Source organism: Colias eurytheme, chromosome 13 (genome assembly GCF_061535395.1).
Source record: "Colias eurytheme isolate Ceu_HAF_F1 chromosome 13, ilColEury1 Martin Lab GWU primary, whole genome shotgun sequence".
In the NCBI taxonomy this organism is placed as follows: domain Eukaryota; kingdom Metazoa; phylum Arthropoda; class Insecta; order Lepidoptera; family Pieridae; genus Colias; species Colias eurytheme.
Genome location: NC_142992.1, coordinates 8,488,873 through 8,511,157, shown reverse-complemented (window position 1 = coordinate 8,511,157; position 22,285 = coordinate 8,488,873). Strand labels below are relative to the sequence as shown.

General features: G+C 36.0%; 5 protein-coding genes and 1 non-coding gene across 7 annotated transcripts in view; 1 reads left to right on the top strand and 5 right to left on the bottom strand.

Annotated features, from left to right (window-relative positions):
• Nucleotides 1-78: 78 nt before the first annotated feature.
• Nucleotides 79-5,650, bottom strand: LOC149903577 (dynein regulatory complex subunit 10-like). Of its 2 annotated transcripts, none has more exons than XM_090108674.1 (10): nucleotides 5,533-5,650; nucleotides 4,945-5,189; nucleotides 4,592-4,699; nucleotides 4,463-4,492; nucleotides 4,144-4,306; nucleotides 3,746-3,881; nucleotides 3,118-3,267; nucleotides 1,344-1,473; nucleotides 711-881; nucleotides 79-421 (listed from the first exon to the last, which is right to left on the bottom strand). In XM_090108674.1, exons 1-10 carry the CDS (start codon nucleotides 5,648-5,650, stop codon nucleotides 383-385), a joined length of 1,290 nt encoding a protein of 429 aa, XP_089964800.1. In that variant the 3' UTR covers nucleotides 79-382. The 2 variants fall into 2 exon arrangements, with proteins under 2 accessions (XP_089964800.1, XP_089964799.1); XM_090108673.1 differs by having other exon boundaries at nucleotides 79-309.
• Nucleotides 2,141-2,333, bottom strand: LOC149903578 (U2 spliceosomal RNA). Its single transcript, XR_016457433.1, has one exon. It is a non-coding gene; the product is annotated as a U2 spliceosomal RNA (small nuclear RNA).
• A 744-nt stretch (nucleotides 5,651-6,394) lies between the features above and the next one.
• Nucleotides 6,395-13,993, top strand: LOC149903575 (dynein regulatory complex subunit 2-like). The gene is made up of 9 exons (XM_090108671.1): nucleotides 6,395-6,529; nucleotides 7,248-7,361; nucleotides 7,606-7,744; nucleotides 8,026-8,249; nucleotides 11,736-11,933; nucleotides 12,255-12,449; nucleotides 12,732-12,881; nucleotides 13,248-13,474; nucleotides 13,844-13,993. Exons 1-9 carry the CDS (start codon nucleotides 6,395-6,397, stop codon nucleotides 13,974-13,976), a joined length of 1,515 nt encoding a protein of 504 aa, XP_089964797.1. The 3' UTR covers nucleotides 13,977-13,993.
• Nucleotides 8,423-10,190, bottom strand: LOC149903576 (uncharacterized). The gene is made up of 5 exons (XM_090108672.1): nucleotides 10,046-10,190; nucleotides 9,494-9,976; nucleotides 8,970-9,170; nucleotides 8,733-8,859; nucleotides 8,423-8,552 (listed from the first exon to the last, which is right to left on the bottom strand). The coding sequence occupies exons 1-5, from the start codon at nucleotides 10,097-10,099 to the stop codon at nucleotides 8,446-8,448; spliced, it is 972 nt and encodes a 323-aa protein (XP_089964798.1). The 5' UTR covers nucleotides 10,100-10,190; the 3' UTR covers nucleotides 8,423-8,445.
• Nucleotides 13,994-14,144: 151 nt separating the features above from the next.
• On the bottom strand, nucleotides 14,145-14,709 carry LOC149903574 (uncharacterized). Its single transcript, XM_090108968.1, has one exon. It carries the CDS (start codon nucleotides 14,605-14,607, stop codon nucleotides 14,197-14,199), a length of 411 nt encoding a protein of 136 aa, XP_089965094.1. The 5' UTR covers nucleotides 14,608-14,709; the 3' UTR covers nucleotides 14,145-14,196.
• A 1,488-nt stretch (nucleotides 14,710-16,197) lies between these two features.
• Prp8 (pre-mRNA processing factor 8) overlaps nucleotides 16,198-22,285 on the bottom strand; it is a 28,686-nt gene continuing 22,598 nt past the window's right edge. The window contains exons 29-35 of the mRNA XM_090108670.1: nucleotides 21,837-22,010; nucleotides 20,925-21,118; nucleotides 20,391-20,606; nucleotides 20,025-20,190; nucleotides 19,308-19,511; nucleotides 17,873-18,152; nucleotides 16,198-17,615 (exon numbers count right to left, since the gene is read on the bottom strand). Coding sequence (XP_089964796.1) covers nucleotides 17,455-17,615; nucleotides 17,873-18,152; nucleotides 19,308-19,511; nucleotides 20,025-20,190; nucleotides 20,391-20,606; nucleotides 20,925-21,118; nucleotides 21,837-22,010 — 1,395 coding nt within the window. The 3' untranslated portion in view covers nucleotides 16,198-17,454. The remainder of the gene's footprint in view (nucleotides 17,616-17,872; nucleotides 18,153-19,307; nucleotides 19,512-20,024; nucleotides 20,191-20,390; nucleotides 20,607-20,924; nucleotides 21,119-21,836; nucleotides 22,011-22,285) is intronic.

Here is a 22,285-nt window from a genome sequence, read left to right as displayed (position 1 = left end):
TAACATTTTAAAAATTTACAATAATTATTGTACATACTTATTTTATTTAAATAAGGACAGCTTTTATAATTTATACCTACTTAAAAGAGTACTTAATTTTCATGAATTTACAATTTTATTTGACAAATGTAATAAATAAAAGGCAGCTTGCAATCGAAAATATTTTAATGACCATAATAAACAAGTATTGTCTATGCCATGTATACAATATATAATAGAAAATAAAAATAAAATGTTGTGTCATTTTTTCCCGCCTTTTTTCTCTGCAGCTGCTGCGGCGGCTTGCATCTTCTTTTGTAATTTTTTCAACTGAAAATGAAAATTAGGGTAGGTTTGAGGGAAACAAGGATAGTTGGGATTTATCTTATTGACAAGGTAGGATTTACGTCTTCTTTTTTCCTTTTTTGCCTTTTCCCTTGAGCTATTGAAGAAATTATAAAGACAATTTTGATAAATGAGATTCACTAAAATACAGTATCGAAAAGCTTTATATGTTATAAAAAAATGTATGTTTTATTTAAATAATGCTTGATATATGATTAGAATAGGACAAAATAAAAATGTAATGTTATTAACTTGCACAATATTAAACAAATCATATCAAGATGCAAGATAAAATTGCGTAATATGTACAATTTTCCTCAATAACGTTTATCCATCTAGTAGGTACATTCATTATAATTTAATCTATATAATAGGTATATTCTTACCCGTTTCTTCTCGGCCCGGTTAGCAAGCACGTCCCTCCAGGCACACTGTATAACCCTCGCCGCATGTTCCAAAAGGAACTTGTTCATCTTCTCCGTCATCTCCTGGTGATATTCCGCCTCCCTTTCCTCCATCAGTGGAATGTATTCTTTGTCTTGTTCCGCTAATTTTATCTGCAATCATAATTTATTAATTTATCTATGTCAAGTGAAAATAACAGATTGTTTTATTAATCAAAACAAGGCTCAATATTTTATTGTTTTGTCAGGATCAGTAGATAGGTGATTCATCTTAGCTGTTCGTCCGATTTTGATACAACGGTGCAAATACACAAGTAATTAAGCTAAATTAAACCATTAAGTACCTAAGTATATTAAAATTTAAAATGAAACAGAAATCAATGCAAGAAGTGGTAGATTCACTTCTTGCATTGTTTCTCGAAAACGAAATCAACGCAACATAATATCATACCATAAAGAGATAAATTTATCCGAATTTAAATGAACTATAATTACAATATTAATTATTGATAATAATAATTGTCCGTGCTATTCAACTTTGATTTGAAACACCGACAATTTCTATTGTAAACAAGATTAAAACTATCAGACATGTTTTGCAAAAACGACTCCAACCTCAAGTTCTTCACACTTCTGAAGCTCCTCCTCATATTTCTCCGTGAACTCGTCCAGCTCCACTTGCTTGTCTCCCATCTCCAAGTCATATTTTTGTAGCCATGACAACAGCTGCGTCTCCACCTTGAATCTATAACAACACTTTAGTTATCAAAGTAACGACACAAAATCTTAATATCTTAATCTTATCTTAATCTTAATACTATTAAAAAGGCGAAAGTTTGTTTGGATGTATGGATGTATGGATGTTTGTTACTCTTTCACGTAAAAACTACTGAACCGATTACAATGAAATTTAGCACACATATAAAGGGTAACTTGGATTAACACATAGGATAGGTTCTATCCCGGAAATCCCACGGGAACGGGAACTATGCGGGTTTTCCTTTGAAAACGCGGGCGAAGCCGCGGGCGGAAATCTAGTTGTTAATAAAATTAATATGTAATTAATTGAAAAAATCAAAACAATACCATGGAGTAATGACCGAAAACCGAAATGCTAAAATTATAAAAAAAAAAGAAAAAAAAATGTCGTATAAGTAGAAATAAGTTTTTTAGTCGACTGATAATTTGAAATTTAAAATTATTTTTATTTTAATTAATGAAATATAGAGAATATTATATGGAAGAAATTTATTATAGAGAAATAATAAATTTCTAAAGAATCCAACATAACTGATTGAATTAACTAATAGACTAATAAGAACGAGAACCTATGAGTCTAGGTCCTAGGACTCTCACACAGCACGCCAACTTTGGTCTTTGATTTCTTTGAAATTTGTATCAATATGCAATTAATTATGTGGGCCGATCCCGGCGGCACTGCAATGCCGGGCCGACCCGTGACGGGAGTGGAGCGAGCCCCGAACATCCCGTCGGATTTCAAAAATCAGTTTAATATACTGGTCCCGCTGTGCGGGAACTTTCAGATATTAAGCTGAAAAGAACAGATACTACACTTTGATCTTAGCCAAAAGGCCGAGAAGCGATACCGTACCGGGGCAATCGAGATTATTTACGACTCGGAAAAAAAATAACTAAAGCGAGTTGTAAAAAGTGTCTGATAAACAGTGGTGACATCTGTCGGATGCATTTGTGAGTATCTTGTGGTAAGTACTATACGTATGGTTTCGTCTGTGGCGCCATCTAGCATATTTATAATTAAAGCTACCGTACTACCTGTAAGCGGTAAGCCCTTTTTTTTTTTTTTTTTTTTTATAGTGGGGAAATCTTCCAAAAGCGGTAAGCCCTACTTGTACCTTGTATAAAACTAATCTTCGCCCATTTTCGCACGTGATTACTATCAAGCTAATTTTCCGTGAGTATTAAAACATTTTATCCTTGTTACCTCTGTAAGCTACCACAATCGACAGTTTCGTACAGGAAATTATTGGGCGTCTCATCAAAATAAAGCTACTCACGGAAAATTAGCTTGATAGTAATCAAGTGCAAAAATGGGCGATGGATGCTGATGAGCTTCCTACTTATTCTAATAATAATTATTATTATACCAAACACCGCCTTCGCTTTCCATTTGAAGGTTAGGAAAAGATTTTAAGTTCCTTCCTTAAAATATTTTGATCAAGTGAAGAAGACATCTTGATAAAATGGTCCTATTCTAATAATTAAGACTATTAACTTTGAATTAACTCTCTGTTATGTTTCCAGTAATATCAATCGACCTCTATTCAGATAGCTCCCAAGTCCCACAGTACAACGCGGCCGGTCACTGTCCAAATATAAGGTCCAAATAGACAGTGTGATGATATTTTACCGTCGAGCCCTCTGGTTCTTCTCATCAATGAGGTTCTTCCTGAGAACATTCTCATAAAGCTCCCGGGACTCTGCCTCCTCCTCCTTGAGCATTTCGTTTTTGACCAGGTGCGCCCGTGTCGCTAGCACCATCTGGCGGTCTGAATCTAAACTATTAAGGATATTTTTCATAAGTATTAGTGTAAGCCGTAAGGTTTAGGGTAGTTAAATTTTTTACCTTGTTAGTAGTTACCACAGATAATACAATAGCTTCTACACTAGAAGATACTAAACAAAGGAATAAGATAAATAATTAGTCGTTTACAGACTAATTAGGTACTAATCCATACTAATATGTATTATAAATGCGAAAGTAACTCTGTCTGTCTGTCTGTTACTCAATCACGCCTAAACTACTGAACCAATTTGCATGAAATTTGGTATGGAGATATTTTGATACCCGAGAAAGGACATAGGCTACCTTTTATTGCGAAATATGTACCACGGGCGAAGCCGGGGCGGACCTCTAGTAGGTTATAAAATATATCATAAACATCAAAATTTTTACACCTTGTCTATAAAGAAAATCTTATGATGAAATGAGCTGAATTATGAACGCAATAAAATATTAAAAAGGATCTCTAAATTACATTTTTTTCTTCAGCTTCAGATCAGCATCTCGGTTAAGAATAGCGAGCTCATGTTCCAACTTGGCAATAATCTCCGATTTTAGCTTCATCGTTTCCACAAAACTATCGTTTTCTTCTTTCAATGACTGCGTGTATTCTAAACAACATCAATTTAATTAAAATGAATTATAAACTTACAGCAACAGCAATAACAATAAGTATGAAAATACCTAGCATTTGACAAAATAATATAACATTGGTGTGAAAAATAAAATGAAGACTTACAATACAACTGTCTCAACGCTCTCTTTTTAGTTTGGGACGAGAGTTCATACAGTATCCAAGAATATTAATTCTGATTGTACTTCAGAATGTACAATTCTGAAGTATTATAATTATATACCTACAAAATTACAAACCATTAATTTTTTCAATAAGCTTCTGGTTGGAGCCTTCCAACTTCCTTGTATTCAATTTTGCAGCAAGTTCCTCTGCCGCGGTTGTTTCCATCTGTTGTACCATCAAGTCGCGAAACTTCTCAAAGGTCAGTAAATATTCTAAACCTGGCACTCTTCGCCGCGTCTATAAAATTTATTAAACGAAGAAATTTTAATCATTCAAACTTAAGTACCTACTAATTAAAATTGTATGATAAAAATTCTGGGTCGAAATAATTCTATTCCTTCCGTTTTACAAAAATTAAGACTATTAATAAATAAAAACTGTGTAATATCTTACTTCCACATATTCCGCATATTCTTGTTTCATCTGTAATCAAAATCATAGAATAAAAATGCCATCTAATTAATAGTTATAGGTAAGTAGGTAGTTAAAGTTTAAATTATATTAATAATTAATTTTATCAACCTCTTCAACCATTTCAATCACTTTTGGTCGCAGTTGTGGGTAACTATTTAAAATGTACATGAGGTGTCCTAGTTCCGGATTCAATCTGTTTTTCAATGAGACATCGCCCTGAAAACATAGAAATATTGTTTGCCATTTATTTCGCTATGAAATAAAATTATTTCTAAAGTGGTTACAAAAATTACAAAGAATTTATACATGTACCTCTGACAAAAAGACACTTAGGAGAAAAATAACATGAACATGAACATGAGAAAAGCTAATTTGCTAGTAAATATTCCCGATTTTTCGAATTAAATCATGCAAAAAATACAAGTACCTCTACCTCTACCTACTCATTATGATTTACTTACCGCTTTAATATCTTCCATAGCCGCCATATTTAAGAGACTAGTGGAAAACAAGGGATTATCATACTGTTCAAATATGAAAATCAAATCTTCCATATGCTGAGATGATAATATTGAATTGAGGGTGCGATATTCCTGCACCAGGTTAGGAAGGCAAATAGCAAGCTTGGTTTTATAGATTGCTTCGTCCAGAATCTTCGTGATTCGTTCCGCTTGGATGTGGCATTCCAGATCGATTGGCGATGCGGCTGATAAAAGATTATTATCATTAGTTCGAAATTAAATAGAAAAGAAATGTTTGGTATTAGGCAGATGTATTTTACATCTATTCTACGTCCTGCCTGATAAATAGTGCAGGTTTTATTTCCTCTCAAGTCTAAATTTTATGGGTGCTTAGATTCAAAGTATGAACTGACGAAGTAAGTATGAACTGAATAATTAAAAGACTCTACATTAGATAAAAATACTAGTATATGTAGCTAAATAGAAGCAAATATAGGCAAGTAGCCAATATTTTTAAGAATGCTCTATCCTTGCTCTACCTGCTACATTTGTACCCGTACGACAGAAGTTGTATAGATCAAAACACACCATTATCTTTAGTAAAATCTGGTTCATCTTTCGCACTCCTTTGAGACCTACTACTGCCAGTTCTGGAGCTCTCAGAGAATGTGGACGATTGTAGAGTCCCAGATGATAGGGTGTCCATAACTTATTATTAAATAACGGAAAATAAATTACAGTTCTCTGTTTGTGTTCTCGTGTTTATCGTCCTTTGACTTATTAACAATTCAGTTGCTATGGTTACTGATTAAGATTAAAATAGAATTGAAATTATTAAAAACAAAAAAAATACCTACACTTCCTCCTAACTGTGCTCCTAACTAACTATAAGGTGCTATAAGGTACCTACTTTAATTAAACTCATATATTTTGGTAAATACATATATGAATCAGTCGTGAACCAATCACTAGTAAATATTATGCATTATGGTCATAGGTAAGGCTGGAACGCGCTAAGTTTTATTTTCCATTTTCGGTAGGTAATAATTTATTGATAAACTACATTTCAGCTAGTAAGTAATAGTATTGTATGTTAGGTATATTAATATATGCAATCTTGATCAATTATTGGATAAGTAGGATTGGATAAAGGAGATATGCCTAATTGATTCAATGGATGGAATGTATTATTATTTTTTCATTCTCTTAATATGTAGATACCTAGGTACATATTATATTACATAGGTAATCTTTAAATTATATAAAGAAATATTCATTACTTCAAAACATGAAAGTAAGTTCAACATCAATTACCAATTCGTACAAAACCATAACGATAAGCAATAGTTGCTATGTAACCAAAACTTCGTATGTTTGTTCGATACAAACCAAAGTTTAGCAAGCACTACACTATTTTACAAAACTCTCACGATAAAATTAAGGAAACAAAATGCCAAAGAAAAGTAAAGTAAACAAACTGGCTCGTATGTCAGATGAGGAACGAGCCAGGTACTTGCAACACCGCGCAGATGTGGAGGAAGAAGCAAGGAGAAGAAAGCGGGAGCTAGTGGCCAGATTTATCAAGGTATATTAATTTATTTAAAAGATAAAAGTGTAGGTCTGAAAATACTGCTCTTGTTTATTATAATACATTTTTTTAAGCTGAACTGTCTTTAAATCTGTCTTTTTGAATTGATCACTTTTACCAAAAAAAATAAACAGCTATCCATTTCGATATCCAGCGACTGAGAGAAGTCAGTTCTCACACATAATTTTTCAATCTACGAACTCTATGTGCTTCATAAACTACGTTTTGATGTTACTTAGAATAAATAAATAAATATTCTAGGACAATTTTCACACACAGCACGATCTGATCCAATACTAAGCTTTCGCTTGTGTTATGGAAACCAGATGGCTAATAAACATAAATATATATACCTAATATAATTTTAAATATATACTTATACTAGCGGTCCGCCCCGGCTTCGCCCGTGGTACCTACATGTTTAAACTATCCTATCTCTCAAGTTGGATCGAACTACACATGGTGTACGAATTTTATTATAATCGGTTAAGTGGTTTAGGAGTCCATTGAGGACAAACATTGTGACACGAGATGTATATATATTAAAGATAGATAATTAACACCCAGACACAGAGCAAACATCTATTTTCATCACACAAATCTTTGCCCTGGGTGGGAATCGAACCCACGACCACTGGCTTGCAGGGTCACTACCAACCAAGCCATCCGGTCAGTCAAAAAAAGGAATCTAAGCTAAAACTTAATTTTTTTGCAGAATAAACTAGACAAAGAAGAAGCTTTCAGCAAAATAAATACAGCGAAAATAAATCAAGAATGGCGGTACATTTTACGAAGAATAAAATGTCAGCAGATGGACTTGGAGATTCAGGTAAAAACATCTTCCCAATATCTCCTGTTCAATTTTTTAGTGTCTTCCCTAGTCTTGAAAAAATATGCATGAAGACAACTGTTCATAATAACCAAAAACTCTTTCACACTTAAGAGTAGAAACATCCAGCTCCACAAACTTTCTCGTTAATAGGTAATTAAAATGGTAGAAGGTTAAGGGAAGGTTATGGACTACTTATAGTTTATAGATTATGTTCAGTTTATCTACAACAATATAAATTCAGGGTATGATGTTGAGTTTCAACTTTCTGATGGAGAGGAAGAATCGTCTGATTGCTTCGTTGACGAGGGCTGTGGAAGATTCAGACGAACAGCATCGACGAGCTTTTCAAGCACATACGGAGAATTTGAGCTATTTCTTGAGTAAGAAACAAAAATGAGTCTCTACATTATAATAATAAAATAACATAGAACTTATTTATAATATTTAAAAACTACGAAAATCAGAAAATCTTCATATTTTTCATAACATTCCATATAGATGTCTAACACACATTGATTGAATGATAACCGAATAAAAACGAAGCCCATTAAATTTTTCTTCTTGGTGTTACAAATTTAGCAAAAGTATGTTTTATTTCAGACCATAATATTTACTTCTTTTTTATTATTCTTCTGTTTCATAAAATTTTGTTTATTTTCAGGAATAGGATCACAGCGTCTAGACAAGCTACAATCTTTATACGAACACCAAAAGAATTGTTTTCTCGAGACTTGGGATAAAGAGGAGATGGACATATCCGATAATCAGGATAGAGCCGAGTTCAAACTAACCCTTATTACATTTATACAAGATCGAGACTTTAAATTATATAAAAAACAAATTGAAAATCAAAGAGCTACAAACAAAAATGACGCAAGGCTAGAGGTAGGTACCTAAATTAATAATAGTTTTGATGAAATTTGATAAATTTAAATTTACTAATGATTTTAAGGAAATAAAACAATTTTTTAAATTTGGTATCATCCCGAAGAATTTCTTTATTTACCGAATTTAAATACTGCGCTTAATTTAATAAATACAAAACAAACAAAAATATCATCAGAAAACCGTATCATTATTTCTATGTAAATTGTATATCATCCCTCCAGTCGTCACAGTTCGAACGTCCCTTTTCTGATAAACAAAACAATAAGTTTTTTGAAAATTCGCACTTATCTTCCGTGTTTTCTGGAATAAAAAAGACATAATTTGATAATTTTCAAGTTCGGCAAATATATTAATTATTAATACAAAAAAAACGCTGAAATCATCATGAACGCATTTTTGTTTGTAGTAGGAATACCTGTATAACTAGTAATACCTACTTAGAAAGAATATAATCCGGAGGAAGAATTAATCAAAACCCACCATTATCAAGAATTTGAAAACATTCTTCAATTGATTCTTGCAGGAAGTCCCTCAAGTCCTCATTTTTTACATCTTTTGTAAGCACGTTGGTAACGTAATACCGATCTGGCATTCCATTGTCTCCTGTCTATATAAAAAAAACAATTACAATACATATCTTAAATTAGGTTTATGGATAAGGGGTGAAATGCGTACAGTTAAAAATAGCAACTGAATTTATTTAAAATTATTACTAACCATCTGTAAGTTCTCTAGAAAGCAATGCATAGCACACGCTTTTCCACTTTCCCTGTTGTCACTTGAATTCCTATTATCATTATGGTTATCTGAAGATCGCTGCATGTTGGGATTGTATTGGCTTCTCTGGCCGGAGTTCTTAGAACGCTCTCGTTTATACCGTCTATTTGAATTTGGGTACATGCTTTGTGTTTGGGATTCCTAAACAGACATTAACATTTATTATTCTTACGAAGGTAACGAAGATGTTAAATTTAAAAGAAGTTTATTTATTTATTATTTATTATTTCCTCGTCTCGCCAGTACGAACTAGAGACCTAGTTATGTAACTAGAGTTTAGAGTCGACTTTATATAAATAATACGCCAGAGCAACCAAAGGGGCATGCTTAGTGGTCACCACCGTCCATAAACACTTGTACGTACAGAGCATTATGTTCAATACACACCATTGTGTCATTACCTAAAATTGAATGTAAAACGTGATTCTTAAACTATTAAAATAATGGATAATTCAAAATCTTACATGTCCACCGTAATCGTCATTTGGGTAATAACCGCTCCGTTCATCAGAATGGTCATTCTGATAACTTTTACCATTGTTATTTCTATTACGGTTCCTTATTCCTTGATCCCGTTCGCTCATTCTCCCGTTCCCGTCATGTCTGTCGTATTCACTGTATTGGTTTCGTCCATCATTCATTGATTTACGCCTATCCATTTGGTCATGGTCACTTTGTTCATATTCCATTCTATCTACTCTTCCATTCATCCAATTTCTTTCCTCATCTCTATCTTTTTTATTTTTTCTATTCCCCATTCTATTAGTATCGGAGTCTGACCAATCGTTCCCTGAATAAGTTCGATCTTCTTGGTCTCTCCAGTCGAATCCAGAAGAAATTCTTTTGGAATTGCTGGAGTTCCTATTATCATGTTGGTTTAAGCAGTTGTTATAGATTTTCTTTAGTTCGTCGCTTTTTAAGCTGCCTTCTGATCGGCAGTTTAGCGCCTATTTATTTAAGTCAAATTAATTAATTGTTTTTAATAGTAATTTTAAAAATATCGAAATGCTACTCACATGAGATTCCAGGATGATCAAACTTATGAATAAAATTATTTTTTTCGAAAACATATTGTTGCTTCAATGGAAACAAATCTAATGACAAGGGCAAACGAGGACTATCCTATTTATATGATAGGCATATGTATGAAGTTCATGCTTCAATACCCCGGGATGGACGTCTATTTAAACGCTATTCGTTATGCCTTGATTTTAACCAAAAATTAAATTGATTATGATTAGGTAATGTAATCCATACCATTCTATTAGTCCATGTCCATACTAATATTATAAATGCGAAAGTAACTCTGTCTGTCTGTCTGTTACTCAATCACGCCTTAACTACTGAACCAATTTGCATGAAATTTGGTATAGAGATATTTTGATACCCGAGAAAGGATATAGGATAGGTTTTATCCCGGAAATCCTACGGGAACAGGTTTTTCTTTGAAAACGCGGGCGAAGCCGCGGGCGGAAAGCTAGTCTGATTATAAATGGAGAACCATTTTAATAAATTAAGGCCTATAATTATTTTAGAATATTAGGACGATAATAGACTAACTACAAGAGTGATGGAAGAAGTATATTTACACTTAATTCCATTTTTATAACACCAAACATGTTACCTAACATAAGTAGTTATACAGGGTGTCACACTTTCGGTATACTAAGCGCGAAGGGACTTGTAGTTTTGCATACACTGATCACGTAAAAAATACTCAAATAACAAAATTACGTGAAAAATTTTTCGCCAAATTTTTCCTTAAAATCCATGTATTCTTCTCTAGCTTCGCGCAGCCGGCATATATCGCTTTGCTAATATGAGCATTTTGTCTATGAAAACATAATCTTAAACGATAGCTCACGTGCGGGTGGCCAAGTTGGGCGGGTTGCTTTTTAGGGGTGTACACATGGAATTTTAAGAACTCCTCTATTTGAAAAAAAAAATGCGTCTGGAATTTTATAAGTATTTTTTACGTACTCAGCGTATGCAAAACTACAAGTCCCTTTGCGCTTAGTAGGTATACCGAAAGTGTGACACCCTGTAGTTATCATGTTTGGATATGTAAGACAAGATCTCAATCAAGCAAATACTCATGGTACAGTAGGAAATTATAACTGCATTTGGATTGGTCTCATAAAGGATAGGTCCAAAACAAAAATGACAACCATTTTCAATTTTTCAATGATTTTTCTTTTTCTCTCAAATTAACTTTAATCACATTTATCAATAGCTAACAATCGAAAGAATACTAGGCATATACTTATGTTAAACATGGTCTGAATACGATAGCTGTCAGATAGCTGATGCGGCGGAAACTTCTGACGCACTAATCACAGGAAGTTTTACGTGAAACTAATTGAAAATGGATACATTTGGTATCTACCTGTTTTGGGTCACAATCCTATGTACTTACATCGTATTTGTAATACCTGTATCTCATATATAAATAGGTATATAGTTAATTGGGTCTTTCTTTGCTATAACATATTTTATAATCGTTGCTATAACGTTTAAAGGCGGGCTCTGTATAAAAAGCATGTTATAATATGATGGGATAAAATATATAAGTAACTAGATAGGTAACTACATATTTTATTCAGGAATGAAGTTTTTTTTCACCAAGCTTTATGGAAACTGGGATACCTACTTTTCTAAATGATATTATTACTTAGTTAGGTGACTAAAAAAGGCATTTTCTTCTAGCATGAAGATGAAATGCGCCAACTCTGTCGGCCACAACAACTTGAGATAGATATGTATTGGGGAAAACTTCGTGACGTGTACAACAATTATTTGGAACAGCACAATCCTATAATGAGCCACTATCAGTCTCTGCAGGAAAAAGATGACTTCTATCAGCGAGATATCGCGAGAAATGACATGCAAATACAACAGGCTTCGGTAATTAAATGTAAAATTTGTAAACTACGCAATACTGATTATTTGGCCATGTTCCTAAACTGAAAAAATATATCTAAGTAGGTAGGTATACTAGCAAAATGCTATGCATCTTATTGCTTTCTAATAAGAATCAAACAATTAATGACCTCTAGGTTTTGCTCTCATGCGCCAACTATTGAACGACGGCTAATTTGATCAACACAACAACTCAGTTAATTCAAAAGTTGAACAACAAAGTCCCAGCTCAATGATAATATCTATATTTTTAGTTTACATTCTAAAACCAGTTGATTTCGTTTTACTATTTATTTAAATTAACAGGAAATGTTAATAACATTACAAAAGGAATGGATGAAGATGACAAATCTGATGAACTATAAAATAAAACGTATGAACAGTCACAAAGAAGACTTAGCTAAGAGATACTGGCAAATGAAGAAAGACAGTAAGTCGAATAGACGAAGAGAAGATGAGGACTTAGCTGTAATGGTTGACGCTAGTCAAGGCGCTAAAAAGGTGTGGTGCTTTTTACATGTGAAAACCAAGATTTTACTGCTTAGTGGACTTTCTTAGGCCTTATCTATAAATAGCTGCGCTTCACGGTTTCACTCGCGTGGCTCCGGCGCTCCTGTTGGTATTAGCGTAATGATAACCTTCCTCGATAAATGGGCTATCTAACACCGAAAGAATTTTTCAAATAAACAAACAAACAAACTCTTCAGCTTTATAATATTAGTATAGATTATGATCTAGTCATTTTAATATTAATTAATGCAAAAATAATGTTATTTATTTCAGTATCTAGAAAATATGCTTACGAAATTGCAAAAGATAAATCAGATGGCTCAAATATGTAGCAAATACGAACATGATAATGATAAAATACTGAAAGAAATGGAGGATGATGAACTTCCACAAGACTTCGAAAACCTTGACGCTGCTATGATCGTAAGATACCTACCTCGAAAATGCCGTTACTTCTCTAAAATTTAAAATACCTATATTTTTTTAAGTTGCCTGATGATAAAATGATGGTCACTCATTATTTTTATTTCAAAAAATTTATTTTCCTCCCTATTTTCATTAACATAGTTTATAGTTCAAGTGGTCATCTATAAAGTATGTAAAAATAATGTAATTTGATGATTACAATCCTTTTAATAGGGCATCACATTTCTAAGAACAAGTTTGTTCTTCAGTCACTGAAAAACAGATGAACTGATTTGGATAAATTTAGTAAATTTGGTTAAACCTGAATAAACAACATCATCATCTAATATCAATACATATGCCTTTAATTCCATCACTTTCTAGAATGAATGCAAGGAGTACAGTAAAATGGATAAGTTCCTGTTGAAAGTAAATAGAGCCAGAGTCCAGACTATTTGTCTCAGAACTGAAAAAAACAAACTTGCCAAGGAAAATATTCAATTAAAGCAGTACATCAAGAAATATCTCACAGACTTAGCCCTAAATGATGGAAAGATGAGGCCACATACCACCAAACTACCCTCAGAAACAAATGAATTTGTGCCAAAAATGTAAGTATTTTGATACAACAATTTAATATGTTTTTTTTTTTAATTAAATGAATTAAATTTATGATTTAATAATATAATCCATAGTTTATCAAATTCATATTCAATAAAAAATTAGGTAGGTATGTCAAGTATAAGTGATTTGAGATAACTATTATTATACTCTTGGAACAAGATGTTACTTCGTGAATTGACACACATAACAGTAAAACAAAGCGAGACGCTCCACTAGTTATACATCTAAAACTTCATATTATGCATTAATGTAAAAAAGGCATCACTAATTATAGCTGATATATGTTTATTGATATATACTTAGTCTTATATTGTTTGTATTTATATAATATTATTAAATTGCACAATTTTTTACAGAAACCGTCCAGTAACATGTATTGAAGGAGCATTATCAAATGCAGTTATACACGAGAAGCAGCTACAATTAGAGAAGAAAAGAAATAAAGAAATTGGAGTTGTGCGATCATACCCTCGTGTGAATTGTTGGTAAAATATTATAAAATCTGTACCAGCAAAATGTAACTAACTATTTATAATTTAATTTTGATACTATTTTATACTGTAATAAATCTAATTGGATGATTAGGAATAATAATATAAGAGTATATGTTTGTATACTTGTAACTTATAATATAATAATAAATAAAATGAACTAAAGAACAGAAAAATACGTTTTATTTAATTTAATACTATATAAAAAAGGCACTTGTTTATTCCATTGGTTTTACACCATCCATTCCTCCTTCCCCTAAGTTCCATGGATCATCAAGAGCCATCAATAGAGAAGCCAAATTCGTATAACCCTCAACATCGATATTTTTGGTCATTTCTTCAGAAAAGTGTATGTATTCGTCGCACAAGATACAGTTCCCTTGATAAACACCATTAATTTCGTACCAACCTTCAAGCGGTTCACTCAACGGCTTGCTCAATTTTATTAAGATCTCTTGGTCATTACCAGTTTTCACATAGAATCCATCATTTGCAGATACCTTTGTAACTTTTCCCCACAAGCTAACTTTCGCGCCTTTTGACTTAGAATCAAGTGTTGTGGTTCTCACATACGGTACATACTCGTCGTTGTCGGGGAATTCACTGTCCTCAAAATCATCGTGATCCATTGTTAATATCAAAAATAAATAAGAGAACACAAAAACTGAATAGTTTTGCACAAAATATATCGGCTGTTTTATTTGCGTTGAAATTCAAATACCGGCATTCAATTCGATTTCAATCGAATGTCAATGAAATATTGAAGTGTCAGATGTCACCAAATGTCACTTTTCGTCACAGAATATATTACTATTTTATCTCAGAGCAATAAACCTAGGTTTATTGCTCTGAGTATTTTATAATGATGTGGCCACAGACTAATAATAATACTACATGTTGCTATATTATATTAATTTTGAAGTGAAAACTTCTTTAGCGGCGTTGGGTATATAATCTTAAACTCGCGTCAGGACACGTGGCCTGATCGAAAAACCGTAAGACGGATTTTTTTTTTTTTGCCCTTATATTCCATGCGTAAGACGGATACCATTCCAAAATATCAAACATGCTGAATGTTAATAATCAAGTTTTCACTTTTGCCGGCACTCCCGGAGTGCAACCCGTCTTTTTATTATTTTTTACTTTTACGCGAGCATTTACATTCGTTCATGTGGAAACAAATACACAATCAATAGCCTATTAGCACAGGTATTAGTCTGGGTCTTCATCTACCCACACATCAAATGTCACTGTAAACGGTACAGTAGTATTTGCATAAAAAAGTAACAAATATCCTAAGCAAATATCTATCCATCCTCACAAACTCGCATTTATTTTCTTATATGTAGTAGGATATTATTTTAACTCGAAAATCGAACACTTTACAGCGTGTGGTGCCCTCGAATTCGTTTGTGAATTTTGTCCTAGTGGTCCTATACCTTGTATAGATACAAGTGAAATTCCATAAATTTTTAAAAAGCTTCAGGCACTTCGGTCATGTCTGCACAAACAGACAGACAAACAAATTTACAGTTTAGCATTATGTTTAATAACTATAAGCTTGTAATCTAAAGGTGCGTATAAATTAAGCGCGGCAGCCGCGCGAGCCAATGTTCGACCAGAGTTGACGTTCATTTGCTGCGCGAGCCAATATGTAGATATATTTTAAGTTGAACGTAGTTGCCGCGCGCGGCAGGCGATCCATCACGAACATCTCTTCTGTAGGATGCCAAAAGTGTAGAATTTTCTTTTTCAAGTCAGGAATAGGTATATCCATTTTCTTACTGATTTCTACCCACGCATCATACCTCAGCGATTTATTGTGGTATTGGGAGGATTTGCTGTTCTATAAAAATTCATTAGCGCCATACAATTGTATTAGTAAACGGCACTTTTCGTTGTCCATTTTTACGTATACGCCGCGCGAGCCGAATCACCAAAACTACAAACCGTCCACACGGCGCGCGAGCGAACGCCTGAAGTTCCTTTGATGCGGTCTCAAAAACCGACAGTGAGCGGATCGCCCCGCGGCACGTTCGAGCGCGGCAATGTTCGGGTCGCCGCGCGCGGCAATCCCGTCTAAATAGTGCGCGGCCGCCGCGCGCGCCTATGTTCGATGGTTTGCCGCGCTTAAGGCTATAAGCATTTGGAGTAAAGAGATATTATGTCTATTAATGGAAATTCCAGTAATAATATTGATGGTAAATAAAAGACAAAAGCACAATATATGAAAGTTTATTTATTCTTATATTATATACAGTTTTCAATTCAAATTATATCAAACAATCATAGTTGTCGTCAAAAGAAGATACAATATTTTCTTACCAATCTAGCTATTGAACAAAGGGCTATAATAATCTTCAAAGCCCTGTATTTTTACCAGATGAGTAGATAAATTAAACAGAGACAAAGCTTCATAGGAACATGCAAATTTCATACCTATTTTGGTAGGGATGTCACAAATTAACCAAAAGTTTTGGTAAATATTTTTATTTATAACCTGCCTTGATATCAAATTTGTTCCAGTATTTTATGGTAAATTAACAGGTTGTGGTTGTAAGAACCTTCGTCTCTGTACTATTTATTTACTCTTGTGATTTAATGCTATTACTAGATTTGTAGAGATGCTGTGTTACTATTTATTAACAATAACACAATTAATGTGAACTTACAATTTCTGTAACTTTTAATTCTATCACAAATGTATATTAGACACTGTAGCCTTAACTATTATACGAGGTTTTGAACATGTATCTACGCGTATACCATATCTTCGTTTAACGACCCTAAACAAAACGGAAAACTGACAACCCTATTAGTACTCCTCCACATCCGTCCTCTATCCGCCGGAAGAAAAGACAGAACAATAGTCGACTGACAATCTTGGTAGTTATCCTCTATATCAGCATAAGGCTGCGTTTCCACCAAAGATGCGTGAGGATCCGTAACGAGGGATGTCTTTTTAACCCATTGAGTCCCGAACGGCCCGATCGGTCCACGACACATTAGATTTTCTATTGTGTCTGTGATTCCGGGGCCTGAGTTATTACAGAGCCAATCCTGTCGCTTTATTTACCTCGCCTCGGTCAGCACAGCTCTACTAGAAGCGATACTATTGGTCCTTTAAAAATATATCCCTCGCAACGCATCCTCGCACGTCTCTGATGTAAAAGCACCCTTAGAAAGTGATATTGTCCTATCTTTCTTTCTTATCGACCAGGAAGCTTATATCTAATACACTGGAGATTGCACTATGACCATTAACTTGTAACAAGAAAATATGACGTTGAATGACGCCTGTATGTTTTTTTATCCCTTTCACACCAACTTGCCAAGTTTGGTTAGGGTAATAAAAAAACATACAGGCGTCATTCAACGTCATATTTTCTTGTTACAAGTTAATGGTCATAGTGCAATCTCCAGTGTATTAGATGTAAGCTTCTTGTCATCGACCATTTTAACAGATGACCCTACTCCTAAGCATACACATCCTCTCTATCAGCCGCTATAGCAGGTGTTGTAGCGTCCTCCATAGCCGCAAAGTTCATGAAATGCGCCGGTCTATGCACCTCGTGGTAGAACTCGCGCGGGTTGCCCAGTTGCACGCCGTACTTCATGTTCGGGTCGTGCCGGACACCTGGGAAATAAATTTTTTATTAAAATCCAATCGATTACTTTTATGAAAACTTTAATATATGAAAATAGCTTTCAATTTCTATGTTGACACTTGCGAAATTGAATTAATTAACTAAACTAGTAGTATGTATGTATGATTTACTATTTTGAGAGACTATAATAGAAAATTACAAGTTATATTACATTGAGCTCAAACATTATAAATGACAAAAGAAGGCATATCTCAAAACAAAAAGACTTCTTATTTTTTATACGTACCCATAAAGTTGTAATTCCAACTGCCCTGCGACGGCACCATGAAGTAGCCAAGGAATCGATCTGACAGCAACATTTGGACCTTCTCATAATGACTGGGTAAATAACCCTTGGGGTTGTTTCCCCTGTCGGTATTCTTAACCCCCCACTCGTAACCACTGGGGGTGAGTTTGTACGCCGTGAGCGAGCAGGAACCGGGCGTGAAGGAACAAGTGATTATGATTGTCTTCTCTCCGTCCCAGGACGGGTTGTCGGCCATTATCTTCGCGTGTGCTGTAATGTCCTGTGTAGAAATAGAAAAAAATATGCTTTATTTCGCATTTTTTAGAATCAAATACAATTTTCTCTATAAAATAATCTATATCATGCTAACAAGTGAGAATAAAAAGTCAAAAATATGTCTGAACAAAACCAATGGTCTCATTAGAATTGAAAACTACGAAAAAAATATGTATAAATAGTTGAAAATATCAATGATTAGTTTCACTTGCAGGCGTGTGTGCCTCTACGGCTTCTTTTGTGTGTATGTGTGCATGCGAGCACACGAAAACGCCTGCGTGTAGTCTCGAGCTTGTATACGTGTACGTAGTGGGTGCGTGTTAGCGCGTGTCAGTATTGCGTGCGTGCGTTAGCACGTGTAGGTATTGCGTGCGTTTGTGTTAGCACGTGTCAGTATTGCGCGCGTGTGTGTCAGCACGTGTCAGTGTCCGCACCTGCGGCGAGAGCTGCGGCAGCTCGTTGGGCTGCGTGTGCATCCAGCCGAGCGGCTGCAGGTGCGCGAGCGCGGGGTGCTTGGGCAGGTGCCGCGGCAGGTGCACGCTCTGGTGCGTGTGTTCCAGCACGTGTCAGTGTACGCACCTGCGGCGAGAGCTGCGGCAGCTCGTTGGGCTGCGTGTGCATCCAGCCGAGCGGCTGCAGGTGCGCGAGCGCGGGGTGCTTGGGCAGGTGCCGCGGCAGGTGCACGCTCTGGTGCGTGTGTTCCAGCACGTGTCAGTGTACGCACCTGCGGCGAGAGCTGCGGCAGCTCGTTGGGCTGCGTGTGCATCCAGCCGAGCGGCTGCAGGTGCGCGAGCGCGGGGTGCTTGGGCAGGTGGCGCGGCAGGTGCACGCTCTGGTGCGTGTGTTCCAGCACGTGTCAGTGTACGCACCTGCGGCGAGAGCTGCGGCAGCTCGTTGGGCTGCGTGTGCATCCAGCCGAGCGGCTGCAGGTGCGCGAGCGCGGGGTGCTTGGGCAGGTGGCGCGGCAGGTGCACGCTCTGGTGCGTGTGTTCCAGCACGTGTCAGTGTACGCACCTGCGGCGAGAGCTGCGGCAGCTCGTTGGGCTGCGTGTGCATCCAGCCGAGCGGCTGCAGGTGCGCGAGCGCGGGGTGCTTGGGCAGGTGGCGCGGCAGGTGCACGCTCTGGTGCGTGTGTTCCAGCACGTGTCAGTGTACGCACCTGCGGCGAGAGCTGCGGCAGCTCGTTGGGCTGCGTGTGCATCCAGCCGAGCGGCTGCAGGTGCGCGAGCGCGGGGTGCTTGGGCAGGTGGCGCGGCAGGTGCACGCTCTGGTGCGTGCCCCACTGCGGCGGCAGCACGGCGCAGTGCACCTCGCGCACCTGCGGGTTGTCCGCCGGCGACGTGCCGTACAGGTAGCACGCGATCTGTATACATACAAAAGTACTACTTTTAGAGCTAGCGCGCACGACCAACTTTGTTTCCGAAACTATTTTGTCTCCGCAACTATTTTGTCTCTCCCACCTATGGGCTAGTAAGAAAGTGCGCGCACGTAGCGACGCAACTCCCCATACAATTAATGGGAGAGACAAAATAGTTGCGGAGAGAAAAGTTGCTCTTGCGCGCTAGCTCTAAGATGACATATCAACATAATGGAGACAAATAATTGGGCCAAGATATTAATTATTATGTATTGGCGGTTTTGGCTACGTAATCAAGCGCTTCCCTATCGTACAGTTAAAAAAAATCAGATGTATCCTATGTCACCATCTAGCCGCCTTACTGGACACAAAAGATCATATCATAAAATTGCTGCTTTGCGATTTTCGAAAAGACGAACAAACGAACACATCTTCACATAGGAAGAAACGAAACAGGAAAATACAGGAAAATATTTTGTACCACATCCATCATTTCAAATAGTTGCAAAATGAAATTACCTGTGCTCTCAAATCGGAGATTGTAACGAACTTCTTGAGTAGATTCTTCGGTAAAATGTATGTGTATCCACTCTCCTTGATGTCATCCGAGCTGACGTATATGTGGTTTGTACGCAGATGCAGATTCGTCGCGGATATAGCACGCACTCGCCATTCCGTTTTGGAACTGTAATGATACAACGAGAAAAAGATTTAATATATGAATTTCATTACATTTCTTACTATTCTTTCGAAATAAGTTTACTAATGGTGGAGGTGATAATCTCGTCAGTTGACTCTACTCTTTGCTCTGTTTCTCTATTTTCGCTATCTGCTTTCTTTATGCTGATAATATCTTTACACCAATAGTAATATTAGGAAACTAACCTGAAAGTCTGCGACTCGTAGTTACTCGTAGTTGACGTGATAATCTCGTCACCATGCTTGTTGACCGTGCGGGTGGTGGTCGCTGTCAACTGACTCTGCTCTTTGCTCTGTTTCTCTATTTCTGCGATTTGCTGTCTTTGCGCTGACGGTGCGGATATCTCCATACCGAGGATGATGTCACGGATTTCCGATTGCGTGAGAGAGGCCACGTTGACGCTGGATAAGAAATAATAGTTATAAATATATGGTTTTATAGATTGTAGTTATTGAAATATTGAGTAGTTAATGCTTAAAGAGATTATTCACAGCACTTTGTGTTCTCAGTGCGGAAAATTATATATTTTCAAAGCTTAACAAGTTATGCAAATATTTCAATCTATCAACTGTTTATCTAAACATGTTTGTCTACTTGTACGCATTTAAGTGTTCTTTCAAGGTATGACAATACGTGCAATGTGTCTTTTCTTTCTTTCTTTCTTTCAATGGATCTGTCTCCATCGAACCACCAAACCTAAAACCGAACAAAACACTCACTTGTTCTTCTTGCCATAGTCGGCAAGTATCAAATCCTTGAGCTGCACCTCCACCTTGATCCAGTCGTCGTCGGTGAGCGTCGGCCAGATGTGGTGCGGCTCTGTGAGCGTCGTCTTGTCCGGCTTCAGCAGCACTTTGGTGCGCTCCGTGTTCACGTGTAACGCGCGGAGTATTAGGATTAGACGACTGAACGCCTGTATTCGTAGAAAATATAAAAAATTAGTTGTTGGATTTGGAAATACGACCCTGTGTTTTAATGTAACAGCAATAGTCTAAGATCCGGGAATAGATAAATATAACCTCATCTGTTATTTAAATGAAACAATTTTTTATAAGCTGATTTCAATATCATGAACTTATAAAAACAACCTCTTTCATTATAAGCCTGCTGCAATTGTTTCATCTAAATAACAGATGAGGGTATATTTCTCTTATCCCGGATCTTAGACCACAAGCACACGAGCTGGCGCGTCACCGGACTATATGCGATAAAATTGGCGTCGCCCAAAATAATCATATTTATATAGTTGTTGGCCTTTTAGAGCGTATACGCACTATGCGGGTAGCCGCATTGCGGGTAGCCGTCCGGCTGACCGCAAGCACAATTATGTACGTAATATTCATTTCTATGCGCACTGCGATGCGGCTACCGCAAACCGCACAGTGCGCTTAGGGAGGTACAAAGTCTTCAAATAAAAACTTTCTTCAAATCCGTGATGAATAATAACTTTTAAATTTTAATTTACTCAAACATTTATTAATTGTACTAAACTTTGTTTAGATGCATTTTAAATTTGAGTGAGGATAAATTCAGAGCTTAATATCGTACTTTTTAATTACCTGTAACTACTTCTACAGGGCTAATATTTAACTTATACATACATAACTATTATGTTTAACGATAACACTTACAGTATACGACGAAATAGTCTTCAACCAATCGTCATACAAATTGAACAGCACCATCTGTGGTTCCGTCGCCTTCAGGATGAGGTCACCAAATTTCTCCACTTTGAGGCACGCTTGGAACGGCAGTTGTAATTCTGAACCCTTGATCACGATGTTCGGGAAGTCGAGTAGATGCACCTGGGATATAATAGTTACGATTAATATACAAGATTTCAATTTGTAAACGTTAAATTAATTAGGTACAAAAAGGACGTTAAACAAAATCTAACAATTTTAATCAGAAAGCTACATTATTTATGATAATGTGTCTAGATTGCAGAATAATTTGATTATACCAAATTGACCATCAATTGATTTTTACACCAACAAAAAATAATCTAACAAAGCGGACTATTTTACTATTGATTCTGTAACTTTCTTATGGTTTAGTGTCCTTATTTTGTTTGGAAATG